Source organism: Gallinula chloropus (genome assembly GCF_964237585.1).
Source record: "Gallinula chloropus genome assembly, chromosome: Z".
Classification (NCBI taxonomy): domain Eukaryota; kingdom Metazoa; phylum Chordata; class Aves; order Gruiformes; family Rallidae; genus Gallinula; species Gallinula chloropus.
In genome coordinates this window covers 57,312,323-57,325,045 of record NC_140089.1, presented here as the reverse complement: position 1 = coordinate 57,325,045, position 12,723 = coordinate 57,312,323, and the positions used below count along the sequence as shown (strand labels likewise).

Genomic DNA, 12,723 nt, shown 5'->3' with positions numbered 1-12,723 from the left:
TACTTGAAACATGAATTTCTATAAATCACTGCTCCACTTCAGAGGCTTTTTAGAGCCGTATAGAGATTGCTCATAAACTCGATTTCCCTGGAATGTCCCAAAGCTGTATTTGATGGGAACTAACCCACTTTTTTCTTTGTTTTTCTCATATGTGCCAAGAGGAGTGTCCAGTGGGGACGTACGGGGTGCAGTGTGCTGAGCCCTGCAAGTGTATGAATGGTGGGAAATGCTACCATATTGGTGGTGCCTGTCTCTGTGAAGCAGGATACACTGGAGAGCAGTGTGAAACAAGGCTTTGTCCTGAAGGAATTTATGGTCTCAAGTGTGATAAAAGATGTCCCTGGCACAGGCCCACTACCTGGAGGTAGGCTTTACACCCTTGAACCTGTTCTTCTGTAGAGAAGATAGAAATCTGAAAAGAAAGATTTCCTGATTTTTCTAGTACTTTCATGCAATCTGAAGCAGCGAAGGACTTGTGAGAGAATCTGGTATTCCCTAACTGGATCAGGAAACTCTCAGCCCAAAAGAGCTTCTGAATTACAGTGCTTGCAGCTATATGTGATCTTAATATTCATTGCTGTATTTATTTGGTTGCTTACCCGCCAAATAAATATTATGACAAAGTGGGACCTTTGTCTCTGTTTACCAGGTGGGTAGATCATTGCATTGCTCACTGTGTGTAGGCAGGATAGATCATACATCCCTTGCACGTTCTGGTGTGCTGTAAGTGCAAAATAACTGAAATCAGTAGATGTGGTCAGTTGATGGCAGCTCCAGCCAATCCTCGTGCTTGTCAGCCTCTATGCTTCGTGAAGGGTTAGATATAGGTATACCTGGGAGGTTCTATTATTTTCCAGGGGTCCAGAGAGCACCAGCAGGTAACAAGCCTCTTATGCAAAGAGTTTTTTCAGAAAAGGTTCTTGTCCATTACCTCTTTTGGTAGATATGCAAGGATTTGAGCTAGAGTGTGTATTGAACCCAGCCCTCTGTTCTCCGTGACCAGGTGAAAGTATCCATTTTTCCCTTGGTACTCAACAGTCAAGAGAAAAGAGAGAGTGAGCACTGGCTGGCTGAGACTAAGGCCACATAAACCCCGTTTCCTCAGTGGGGTACAGCAACAGCGCTGTGACCTGGTATGAGCAGATCCATACGTCCCTGCCACTTCCCATCACAGGTTGGGGGGTTTACAGAAACTTGTCATTCTGAAGATGCAGTTTGCAGGAAGAAGCAAAAAAGGCCTCTGTCTGCCTTTGTCAACATTAGCGCCTTGTTTTGTACAGGAATGTACAAAATGTAGGAATTGTAGCATTTCAGGCTGGTTTTGGCATGTCTTTACTCACGTGACACCTGGTGTAAAAAGAGCACACTGTAGCTACGTACTTTTCTAGAAGGGTTTTTCCTTTTGTCTTGTAAGCTCTTTCTGGTGATCTTCCATCCCTGCTTCACATTTGTAAATAAGACTGTGAGAGGTCATTCTGCATCACCAACTAATTTGGTATAGTTAGGCTGGGATTAGGGTTTTTTCAGGACACGTTCTGGTGGCATTTCTTTTGTCTCTTGCTTTCTCTGAGGGATATGTGCATGCATATATATATAGGCTCCCTTTCTTAATGTATAAATCTTACTGCCAATTAGTCTGACTTCATGAAAACCCATCAAAATCCTTCAAAAGTATTACAGCTTCCTACATCTATTTACAGGACAGTGATGTATGTCTTAAAATGCCAGTACTAGTAGTTTTATAAATACGTTCTAATTTAGATCTCAAGAACTGTTCAGTTGTAGATTGTCATTTTTAGTCCTGAATTACTTATCCTTCCATCCCCTCCTGGCAGCTGTCACCCTGTGTCTGGGGAATGCTCCTGCAAGCCTGGCTGGTCGGGGCTCTACTGCAACGAGACGTGTTCTCCAGGATTCTATGGCGAGTCATGTCAGCAGATCCGCAGCTGCCAAAATGGTGCTGACTGCAATAGTGTGACTGGAAAATGCACCTCTGCCCCTGGATTTGAGGTAAATAAGTCTCTCTTTCACAGTACATTTTCAACTCCATTGGCTTTAGTTGAGTGCCAAGTTCTTCATGGTGCCCAGGTGTCGTTTCTCCACCACAGGAAAAGAAAGGTAACGGTATTTAGGTACATAAATAATACTGGGCGTTGTCTAAGATTCTGAGGCAAAAATGTGATTGGTTCTCAGCACTGAAGTGAAGGCATTTCAGGAAAGAAAAGATAGTGACTTTGTAAGACAGTGATAAGTAGGAGGATGTGCTTGTGAGGTGTAAATAAAGGGAGGAATGATGGTTTCAATCATTATCTTGCTGCAGAAGCTCCTGATGTTCCATTCAGAGAAAATCTAGAGCAAGACACTTGTTTTTGCGGTTCAGGATGGATTATTCTGCAGCTTTTACATGCATTTGCGGTTACCTGTGCTTTGGATGTTTACAGGGTGACTGTTGTAGGAACAACAACTGTGAAAACTTCAGTCAAATTAATTCCTAAAAATACTGTAGACATCCACGTTCCATGAACCTGCTGTCTTACCGAGATTTGGTTTCGTGAAGGGCTTCCTTATTACTTAAGATACTGTCCATTGATCTAACCAAGTGGTGTTTGCTGTGTGACCTGAGCTCTCCCAACAACTAACAGGAAAGTAATGCTTACTGTGGACTTAAAGAGCATGAAGGAGTCCCTCGCCATGAAATTTCAGATACCTTAGTGACAGCCTGGAACAGGCTTGTTCTCTGGCACCTGAGTCAGTCTACAGAATGTACTGGTTCTATTGTCTGAATAGTTTTTAGACTCTGTTTTTGTGTCATTCAGGGTGCTGCTTGTGGTACTGCCTGTCTTCTGGGGACGTATGGAATAAACTGTTCATCTGTATGCAACTGCAAAAACGAAGCCATCTGTTCACCAGTAGATGGTTCTTGTGCCTGCAAAGCAGGTAAGCATCCCTTCAGATTAATTTCCTTTTTCCCTAATCATAAAATGAATTTGAGTTTTGGAAGTAGAGAAGAAGAAAGAAACTTAATAAAAAGCAGACCACGCTGAAGGCCATATCACCAGCTGATTTATGCTTCTGCTGCTCTGGGAGGTGAAAACTAGGAAACCATCTGCCCCAAGAAGAGTGCACATGCCTCATGTTTGTGTTCTCAGTGGGCTGGAGGCTGCTGCGGCTTAGTGAATTACTGGTGTTTACCCTGAGGTGTGCCACCACTTCTCTCTTGGTGGCAGTGCTGTCATCTGCTGGATGTACCACAGGCATGCCTGCCATGTGTCTGACAGCAGCCTGCCTAGTCAAAATGCATAGGCGGGTTTCCCTCAGCCTGGGTGTGCATGACCTCTGGCTGCAACCCTTGCCCCTCTCAGCCACACAGAGGCACCGATTTCTTCCTGTCATTTTAGCACTGATGTTAGTATCTACTGGCAATTTATTCTATTTGAATGCTCTTTTCCTCACCAGCTCTCTGAGAAAACCTTGCCTAAGACCCTTCCAAGCCTTTGCGCGCTGTTCCCTGCTTCTGTGAGAAACTTTCTAGGTCTCCCAGTATTCGTGTGACTAGACTGACGCTCCTTGACCTCCCTGCCTGGCTCTCACCTCCCAGCAGTAATTCTGATGGACATTGTACCCCCTCAGAAACTGCGCGTCCCTGCCCACCTCTGTCAGGGACTGATTTTTGCCTGAAATGACCCCTAAATGTGAAGTTCTCTATCCAGGGCACGAGGCGGCTTCGTTTCAATCCATGTGTTTTGCACAGTCTATTGATTAGGCTCAGTGCAGAATTACTTTTCCCTTGGCTTGCTGTAAACAAGGTACAAAATTAGAACCTTGGCTTGTGTCACTGCTGATGGTCACGTCAGACTGTCTCCTGCCGTTTCTATTGTATCAGATGGTCACATTTTTAAAAATCTATTTCCATTTCTCTGCCTCCAGCGTGCAGTCTGCAAATCATTGCTACCCAGCATAATCAGCAGTGAAGGGTGCATTTTAGACCCATTTCCCATTACAGTCTTTTTTGCATCTGGAGGGAAGTACAGCAATGATCTAGAAGGTCTTCCATGTATCCTTGGAGAAATGCAACTTAGGCACTGCTGCTATGTTTCCTTCTGTTTTGTGTCTAGGATTTTAGTTTCTAAACTGTATTGCAGAACTCCATCTGTTCAGTACTGGCGGAAGAGTGATGAAAGCAGCAGCTTGAATGTAGGGAATATAGTCCTTGCTTTTTTGGCCCATGCCTTAAACCTTCAGTATCCTCTGGTGCTTGGCAGTGTAATTTCAAGGTGTCTGTGTTTTCCTTGACGATCTGCCCTGCATTGCTATTGCACGGTGGCACCCATCTGCAAATGTGTGCTGTGCAGAGATGTCAGGAGGTGCCCTTCACCACCCTTGTTCCAATGTGGACGAGTCCTCGTCTGAAACTGCTGCTACTAGCTTGTAGCTAGTGGTACCCTGGGATTGCACATCTCCGAAAGATGCTGCCTGATAGGCAGAGTGAAACACGTCCGCAGAGAGGAATGGGGGAAAACTTGGATTAATTTGTCACTTGAAATTCTTCTTTTTGGCAGGTTGGCATGGTGTAGATTGCTCAATAAATTGTCCCAGAAGTACCTGGGGGCTTGGCTGTAACTTAACTTGCCAGTGCCTTAACGGAGGGGCTTGCAAAGCTCTGGATGGAACCTGTACCTGTGCTCCAGGCTGGAGAGGAGAAAAATGTGAATTCCCTTGCCAGGTAGTTTCATAATTTCACCAGATTTTGCACTGAATTTTGTCGGGGGGATAAGTCTCCAAGGAGGACTGCTCCTGGTAGCCCATACACAACTGGGTTGAAGATTGGTGACACATGACGACAAATCTTTGGGAAGAACTCTGCAGTGCAACACACTGAAGTGCAGAAAACACACAGTTAAGATGCACAGATGAAAAACTCTTCCTGCTTTCATGCTTTGACGTCGAGCCTCAGACTTTTCTCCAGCTCCTTTAGAATTTGTTGAAAAACACAGACCCAAATTTTTCCCCGTTGGCATCAAATGCTCTCCAGAGTGCTTCTGTTAAAGCAGAAAAAACTATGAGAGGAAAGAATGTGCCAGAAATAGATACTTAACATCAAACAACCTAGTTTTGATTACATTATCTTCTATCTCTGGTACAATATGAACGGAGAAGTTGCCTTCATTCTTAGTCAGCTGTGAGAAGGCACTGCAAAGAGTGCAGTGACAGACAGGTCTTTGCCTTCCTCTTGGGGCTCTGACGCTGTCACCCCGACATTGAGAACTGCAAAGTTAGAAATCATTGCACTGCCATAACATTGCCTCATCAGGTCTGCTGCACCTTGCAATTTGTGCTTGGGGAGAGCAATCAAAATATCTAATTTCAAAGGTTTTAAAATGGTAAAAGTCAAAACCGATTTGTTTTATTCCATAACTGTTTTTTATTACATTTTGTAGTCAAAACATGAACTCTTTCTCTGAAAAACTGGCTCCATCTTTTCCAGTGATAGTGTTTGGTTTTCTGGGAAATTCTTAGAAACTCCAGTTTTTAAATAAATTCTCTGCTCTACAGGAGGACTGTGTGGGGCTGGAAGGAGACAGGGGTCAGTTCTGTGGCTGTTTTGTTCCATCTGTGATTCACAGGTATGGAAATGTTGTTGAGTGTGGGATCCACAGACAAACGGGGAGTAGGAGAGTAGACGGGTCAATCTGAAACCTTGCGCGCCTTCAAAGAACCATTCCTCAGGAAGTGGTGAAGAGCTGTAAATATGCAAGGCTGTGCTGGCAGCTCTGGTACGTAAAGCCTTGCGTGCAGGAACCCAGAAAGCTTGGCTCTGACAGCCAAAAAGAGGATCAGTTGTGCAGAAGCTGTGCTTCCACTTAGGTTTTTCAAACTTGAGAACTCAAGTGTCTCTGCACATATTTTGTTCTGCATGAAAATTGTTGCACTTTTCTGCAAGGTTTCTCTGGCATTTTCCTTGTGGTTTTAGGAAGTATTTGTATTTGGTTATCCATTAGAATTTGTGTTTGGCACTGTTGTCTATGGAGAGCAAGGTAATTTGAAAACATGATGAAACTCTGCAGAAAGGCATGCTATCACAAACCTTTTATCTCCAGGAAGGGATTTGAGTTCTCACCTAAATGTCTATGTAAGTGTTGGGAAAACTCTTCCAGCTTCCATAAGATGGAGTTGACACTCTTAAGTATGCCCCTCTCAGAGGGTTCTGGAGTTTTGTGTCTCCGTGCGATACTGTAGCATTGCAAGCTTCAGCTTTCCTGTTTGTATTCAAGGGTCAGTAGTCTCTGTGGACTCTCTCCACAGGAGTCCTCACAGAAAGAGAGGGAGGCTGCCACAGCCAGCACTCACCTAACTGAGCGCGGAGTCTTCTTGGCCTTATTGTCGTCCCAAAAGCCGCAGTGCGACCTCCCCTCAGTCACTCAGATACCGCTGGGAAATGGCAAGGCTGCAAAAATAATAAAAGTAATTGGAGTGAATTATGAGAAAATAGTAGTATTGTCATTGTGCCATCGATGAGTAGTTTGTGAGACACTAGGGCAGACAAATCACCAGAGACCAAAAGTATGGTAACGAATGAAGCCAGGTTAAAGTAGGTAGATTCTATGATTTGAAAGTCCGTAGTAAAAGTGTAGCATCTTTTTGTAACAGGTTCTAAAAATGAGCTGGCCGGTGTGATAGAACTATCCTGGGTGGAGATGACAACTTCAGGCGTAGCACAGACCTTGACTGCGTGACCTCAGGTATTGGAAAGGAGACACTGCTTTTAGCTTCAGTGAAATCTTCATCTATGGAAAGGAAAAAGATTTTGCTAGAAAGAGACTTTGTGCGTGATTCTAGAAAAAATGGAGTATCTGTCCTGGAATGATGTCATCACAACAGCGTGTGTAACGGACTAGTTTCAACACGTTGGTGATGTCAGGACACACTGTATGACATAAAGAGCATAGTTTGCTTTCTGTTCGGTGTCTGGAAATATCCTCCTCCCACGCTTCACACGTCAGAGCAATACTCCTGAGCAATACTTTCATAACACGGTCTCAAATAGCTGCTCTATAAAGTTACACTGCAGAGATAGCATCAGAAGGTAGGATTAAGAAAGGTGTTGTGGAACATATGTATATGCATAATAAGTGGAGCAGCAGGCAAAGGGTTTGTGACAATAGAGGAAGGAACTAAATTCAACAAAGTATGTTAGAATAGCTTGGGTTTTTTTTCTTTTAGGTTTGTTAAAGTAACCATCAGACTTGGTATTTTTTGGTGTTTAGTATTACCTACCAAAACAGCGAGGATCTCTAGGGAGATCGAGCCATGTAACTCGTATCGAGTGTATAATTAAAAGACTGAATCTTGAATGAAATTAAAATACGGGAAAGGTTCCAAGTTAAGTTCTGTGAGTGCTAATTGTGCATTGTGCTAATTGTGCTGCTGTGCAACAGCTATTTCTCTTGATGCGTTACCTAATATTCTAATTTATCAGGAAAAAAATACCAGAAGGGATTAGAGCAGCAAAGGAGGAGATTTTATGGAACGGCCTCTCCCTGTCTGTCCTCCTCGCCCCCCCCTTTTTTTTTCCTCCTTTTTTAAAAGAAACTTCTGCCTTTCGCGTAAGAATTAAGTGAATTCCTATTTCTGGTCCCAGGTTCTCTAAAAGTTAGGTGATGTGTAGCTGGCTGTATCATGTCATGAGTACTTAAAGGATCACTGGAAAACATTGGTAAGTTTTTCTCAGTGAAGTAATGGCTATTTGTTTTCCAAGTTAGGAAACAGGTAAGAAGTCAAGGTCTAAGATGACCATACTCCTCTACAGATAAAACTATCCAGTCTATCTTTTTAAATTACTTTTCTTCAAATATGCCTTAGGAGTTGTTTTTGTTGGAGAGGACATACTATGTATAGCCAAATGTGTATAACATAAAAACTAGAGATGCATTTCACATGCAACCCAAGTCAGCATGGCCTGACAAGTAACAGAATGTCAGTTAAGTCATTAAGAGCTGGGATATAGTGAACCTTAGAGGAAGACGAGCAAATCTCCATTTGTGAGTGTAAAGCCTTGAACTGCACGAATAATGAGGATGCCATTGCCAGCCTTGTGTATTTAGAAAGCAGCGCTAATTCAGAGTCAGGAATTGCTCTGAAGAGTAGTTCACGGCTGTATAGAAAGTGTAGGAAGGAATGACGGTTTGTTCTTTCTGATTCCAGTCTGTTCCCCTGGGATTTATGGACACCGCTGCAGCCAGACATGCCCCCGGTGTGTACACAGCAGTGGTCCCTGCCACCATATTACTGGCTTATGTGACTGCTTACCTGGGTTTACAGGAGCCCTCTGTAACGAAGGTACAAGTTGTAGTAAAGACTCTCTGGGACAGAGAGACCAGGCACTTCAGCAATTTTCCTTCTGTCGCTTGGAAGCCATAAAACCAACAGCAGTTGCTGTTGTAGTGCTTGCAGCGTATAAATTAGGAATCTTAAGCAGGTTTAAACTGTTTGAACATTTGATCCTACAGTATGAAACCCACTGTATTGTTATTTGTATTATTTGCATAATGAGCATGTATAAAGGGCTTCCCAGAATTTCTAATGCCTTACTGAACATTATACTAAGCGGTACCTGTCTTGATCCTAGTATCAAGATTCCTCTTGAAATAAAGAAAAGGTAATCCCATTCTGATTACTAAGGAGTTCTAATTGTGTTTTGTTCCAGTATGTCCCAGTGGCAGATTTGGCAAGAACTGCATTGGAATATGCACGTGCACCAGTAAAGGAATGTGCAATCCTATTGATAAATCCTGTCAGTGTTACCCTGGCTGGATTGGTAGTGACTGCTCTCAACGTAAGTATGAAATGTTCCCCTTTCTTTTAACAACAATCAATTCGGGTTTGGCTATTTACATTATCTAGTATTTAGTAAAAAACCCACTGTCCAAGTCAGAAATGAGGACTGTGTGGTATAGGAGGAAGAAATCCGAAAGTTTTCTTCTTCAGTTTATCAGCACTATCAGCAACATAATTGCACTCTGGCTTTTCTAAGAAGTGGGATGGAGAATATGAGAGAAGAGACCAATTTTCAGTCTTTCACTGCCCAAGAAGAGTTGTAGAGGATCTGCAGAGAGCTTCTGGCTGCTTCTTGCAGAAGCCACCCCTGCTTCCCCCCTTCGCCACCAGAACCTTGCCACATAAAAGCACAACGCAGATACCCCTTTTTACTGCCATTCTACCTCACTTGAGGAGTATTGCCTTGGTATGCTAAACCAGTGAAGACTTTGTTACTGACTCAGAGTGCTAGGCCCTAATTTCATTATGTTTCATAGGAGTTCTTTTATGAAATAATTCAGCATTCTCCAGATGCCTTGTCAGGTCTATGAAAATACTGATAATAGGAGAGAAATACCTGAGGCAGAATTCTCACGAGAAATAGATCCAATTCCATGAAGTACCAAAATCCACACGGTCCAAAACACTGTATTCCAAAGTTTCAGTCAACCCATTTCTGTGAATAAAAGAAGCCACACCAAAGCCTGATACGTCAACATTCCAAAGAGACTGTGCTGATTTCCAGGGAGGTGCATTTCCGAATACCATCCCACATTGGTTTCACGTCACTTATGGTAACTCATTTATGGCTTGGCTAGTCCAGGTTAACTAGCTCTGTACCAGTGCAATGTAGCAGCTGGTGACTTTGGAAAAAAAACTCTTTGCTGTCTAAATTCTGTGAAGTGATTGGCATGCACAACTAAGTATCATAGCAAGATAAATCTTGAGCCGATTCCTGTGGAAGCCAGTAGCAAGAAAGGCGTCTGGTTTTATGGTAAAATAAGTAGGTATTTTGGAGAGTAGAAGAATAGGGGTATTTAGGAGGAGGAGAGACTTACTCACAAATCAATAACAAGAAAATGGTGCCAGCAATATGAATGGAAGCATCTATTTAGACTATGCTCATGGGCTGTAACAGAGCAAGTTTCTTTGCTTTGTGTACAGGCCTTTTGTTCACATGGAAAATAACGATTCCATTAAATTCTTCTGGAACCAGTAACCTTCTTAAAACTTTTAACCTTTCATCTGTATGGGATTTACATTCCCTCATAGCTGACCACTATTTTCAAACAAAAACAATAACAAAAAGAATCATAAGGCACAACTGAAGCAAAAACAAGAAAAACCAAACTTAGTGTTTATTTTTTTGTCACTACAATGTAGTATATTTCTTAATGAAGTGAAATTTGGGCAAAACCACCACTTTGCAAAAATGCAGCCCACACATAGATGAGTCCTTTTGCATTTAAAGGATTCAGGAATTACTTTTTTTAAAAAATACTATATTCATCAATGCAACCACAGCAGCAAGAGTCCACTTGATAAAGGTACAGTCCTGATCATTTGCACTCTATTTAGGTAATTACCTAGACTCTAACATTAGAAATTAAAGAATTAAGCTTCATATTTAGCCTAAATCTATAGGCTGTGAGATGTGTTTCAACCTTCTCTGTTTGTACTCCTTCAGTTTTGAGGCTTAGAAGACTTATACCTTTGGCTGTGTTCAACGTAACTGCTTGCAGATTAAAAAATAATGAAAAGAGGAAAGTTACTTGGCTTTCTGTGTGGAGAAAGCTGGTATGAGTGTCCTAGTTACTGAGGATCAAGTTTGAATTGCTGGCTTTTTCGACACTTCCAATTTTTTTCAACACTTTTTATGTAGAGTAAAAGAAGTCCTTAGTTAGAGAAAACCCAACCTGTGGCGATTTGCTCAGAATGGAGTAGCCCAAGAAATGGCTTTAAAAGCAAAACAACAAACACCAAGTGAAGCAGTGCTTCTATGTGAATGTAAGCAGCTCTGTTTGTGGATATCACTGATCTTTGTCATTTGGGATCAATTAATGAATTGCTGTGGGTTGTTTTAGCTTGCCCACCTTCCCACTGGGGACCGAACTGCATCCACACGTGCAATTGCCATAATGGAGCTTACTGCAGTGCCTGCGATGGGGAGTGCAAATGTACTCCAGGATGGACTGGCCTTTACTGTACACAGAGTAAGTGACTTTTGTCATCCATTCTTGGTCTATAAATGAGTGACAGAACTTTCCTTTGGTGTTTTCACATTTCAGTCGTTGATGTCTTCCCACGCTGCTAAGCATTTTTGGCCCAGAAGATGTAACACGTTACCTCCGCGGTAGCAGGGGAGGCAGCTGCATAAGCACTGGCAGAGTGCTGGCAACTACATTTGAACTCCTCTTTAGCCTTGCTTTAGAGGAAGACAACTTTTGGCTGCGGCTGGGCATCCCTGTGGAAGAGTCTGTCATGTGCACACACAGAATGAATGACTCTGACATTCAGATGCTCCCCCTGCGGATGTGCAGTACTGGCTGTAGTCCATTAATATACTTACCCAGGATGTTTGCATTTTAGTTCTGGAGCAGTTGCTTCACTCCAGTTCTCTTCCCGCTCCTTCTATTGCAGGATGTCCCCAACTCGGACCTGGGCTTTTTCCAGAGAAAACCTGCAGAATTGGTTATGAAGACCTTATCTCTTGCTGTCTTCCCACATCGACACACGTGTCATATGACGTGACACCAGCCAGATGTCTGGCTCCGCTCATACGACTGCACGGGTTTTCAAGCACAGGGCTCTGAGTAGCCTGGGAGACCTGACAGTCTGGTGGAGAAGGACAATTGGTTCCTAATTTGCCTGTTTCTTTACTGTCTTTTACCCTTTTCTTCTTTTTCGGTTTTCGTTCCTTCCTAATTTCACGGCCTTAGTGGCAGGCCCAGTACAAGTAAAGCCAAATCCCAAGTAGAGACAATTTCCTTCTCCTTTTCCCTCTTCCCTTCTCATAGTCTCCCAGATACACAGAGATCCTCTCGAAGCAAATCTTGCCCTAGGGGTCTGCCACTGGTGACACATTGCCATCTGCTGGCCGTGGACAGACAGAGCTTGGGGCTAGGAACGAATGGTAGCGTCCGTGGTGCTGCAGATCTGTAATCCCAACACAGTTAAGAAGCTCTGACTGATTCGAGTTCCTTTTTTCTCTCACACTTGGTGCAGAATTCCCTCAGGGTACATACGGGTATGGATGCCGGCAGATTTGTGACTGTCTGAACAACTCAACGTGTGATCACATCCCGGGAACATGTTACTGCAGCCCAGGCTGGAAGGGGGCCAGATGTGATCAAGGTAAAGCCTCCATGCAATCAAATTCTCTTAATTGTTTGATAGGAAATTTGGATTAGCCTATTACATTCCATCTCTGTATCACTCACTAAATTAGTCTGATAAAGCTCGTAGGTTTAAATAGTCCATCCTGTTAAGTGATGTATATTCTGTGGATTTTGTAAGTATTCCATGCCTCAGTAAGAGTTCACTGGAGCAAAGCAATCAGTGTAGTTGTGTGAAATACAGAGTCCTTCCTAGAATGTTCTGAGTTGGCAGGGACCCAGAACGATCATAGGGTCCAACTCCTGGCTCCACACAGGACCAGCCAAGTCAGAGCATGGGACCGAGCGCATCGTCCAGCTGCTTCTTGAACTCAGTCAAGCTGGGTGCTGTGACCACTTCCCTGGGGAGTCTGGAACAGGACAGGACAGCCTTTACAGCGCTGTCCTCTCCAAAAAGGCAGAATTGCTGATGGAGCGAGTGCTTGACCTGCTTTGTGCTTTTGCTTAGAAAATGTTGTTACTTTCTCAAGTCCATGAAAACACCTTTTTCTAGGAAGAACATGAATGTTTCTCC

The 12,723-nt window shown here is 43.2% G+C and overlaps 1 protein-coding gene across 1 annotated transcript; it reads left to right on the top strand.

Moving 5' to 3' along the window:
- Positions 1–149: 149 nt before the first annotated feature.
- LOC311203716 (uncharacterized protein) lies at positions 150–11,565 on the top strand (the record flags this gene model as incomplete). The annotated part of the gene is made up of 7 exons (XM_084278473.1): positions 150–364; positions 1,836–2,010; positions 2,817–2,937; positions 4,560–4,723; positions 8,203–8,337; positions 8,705–8,833; positions 11,455–11,565. The coding sequence occupies 7 exons, from the start codon at positions 150–152 to the stop codon at positions 11,563–11,565; spliced, it is 1,050 nt and encodes a 349-aa protein (XP_084134599.1).
- Between the last annotated feature and the right edge of the window lie 1,158 nt (positions 11,566–12,723).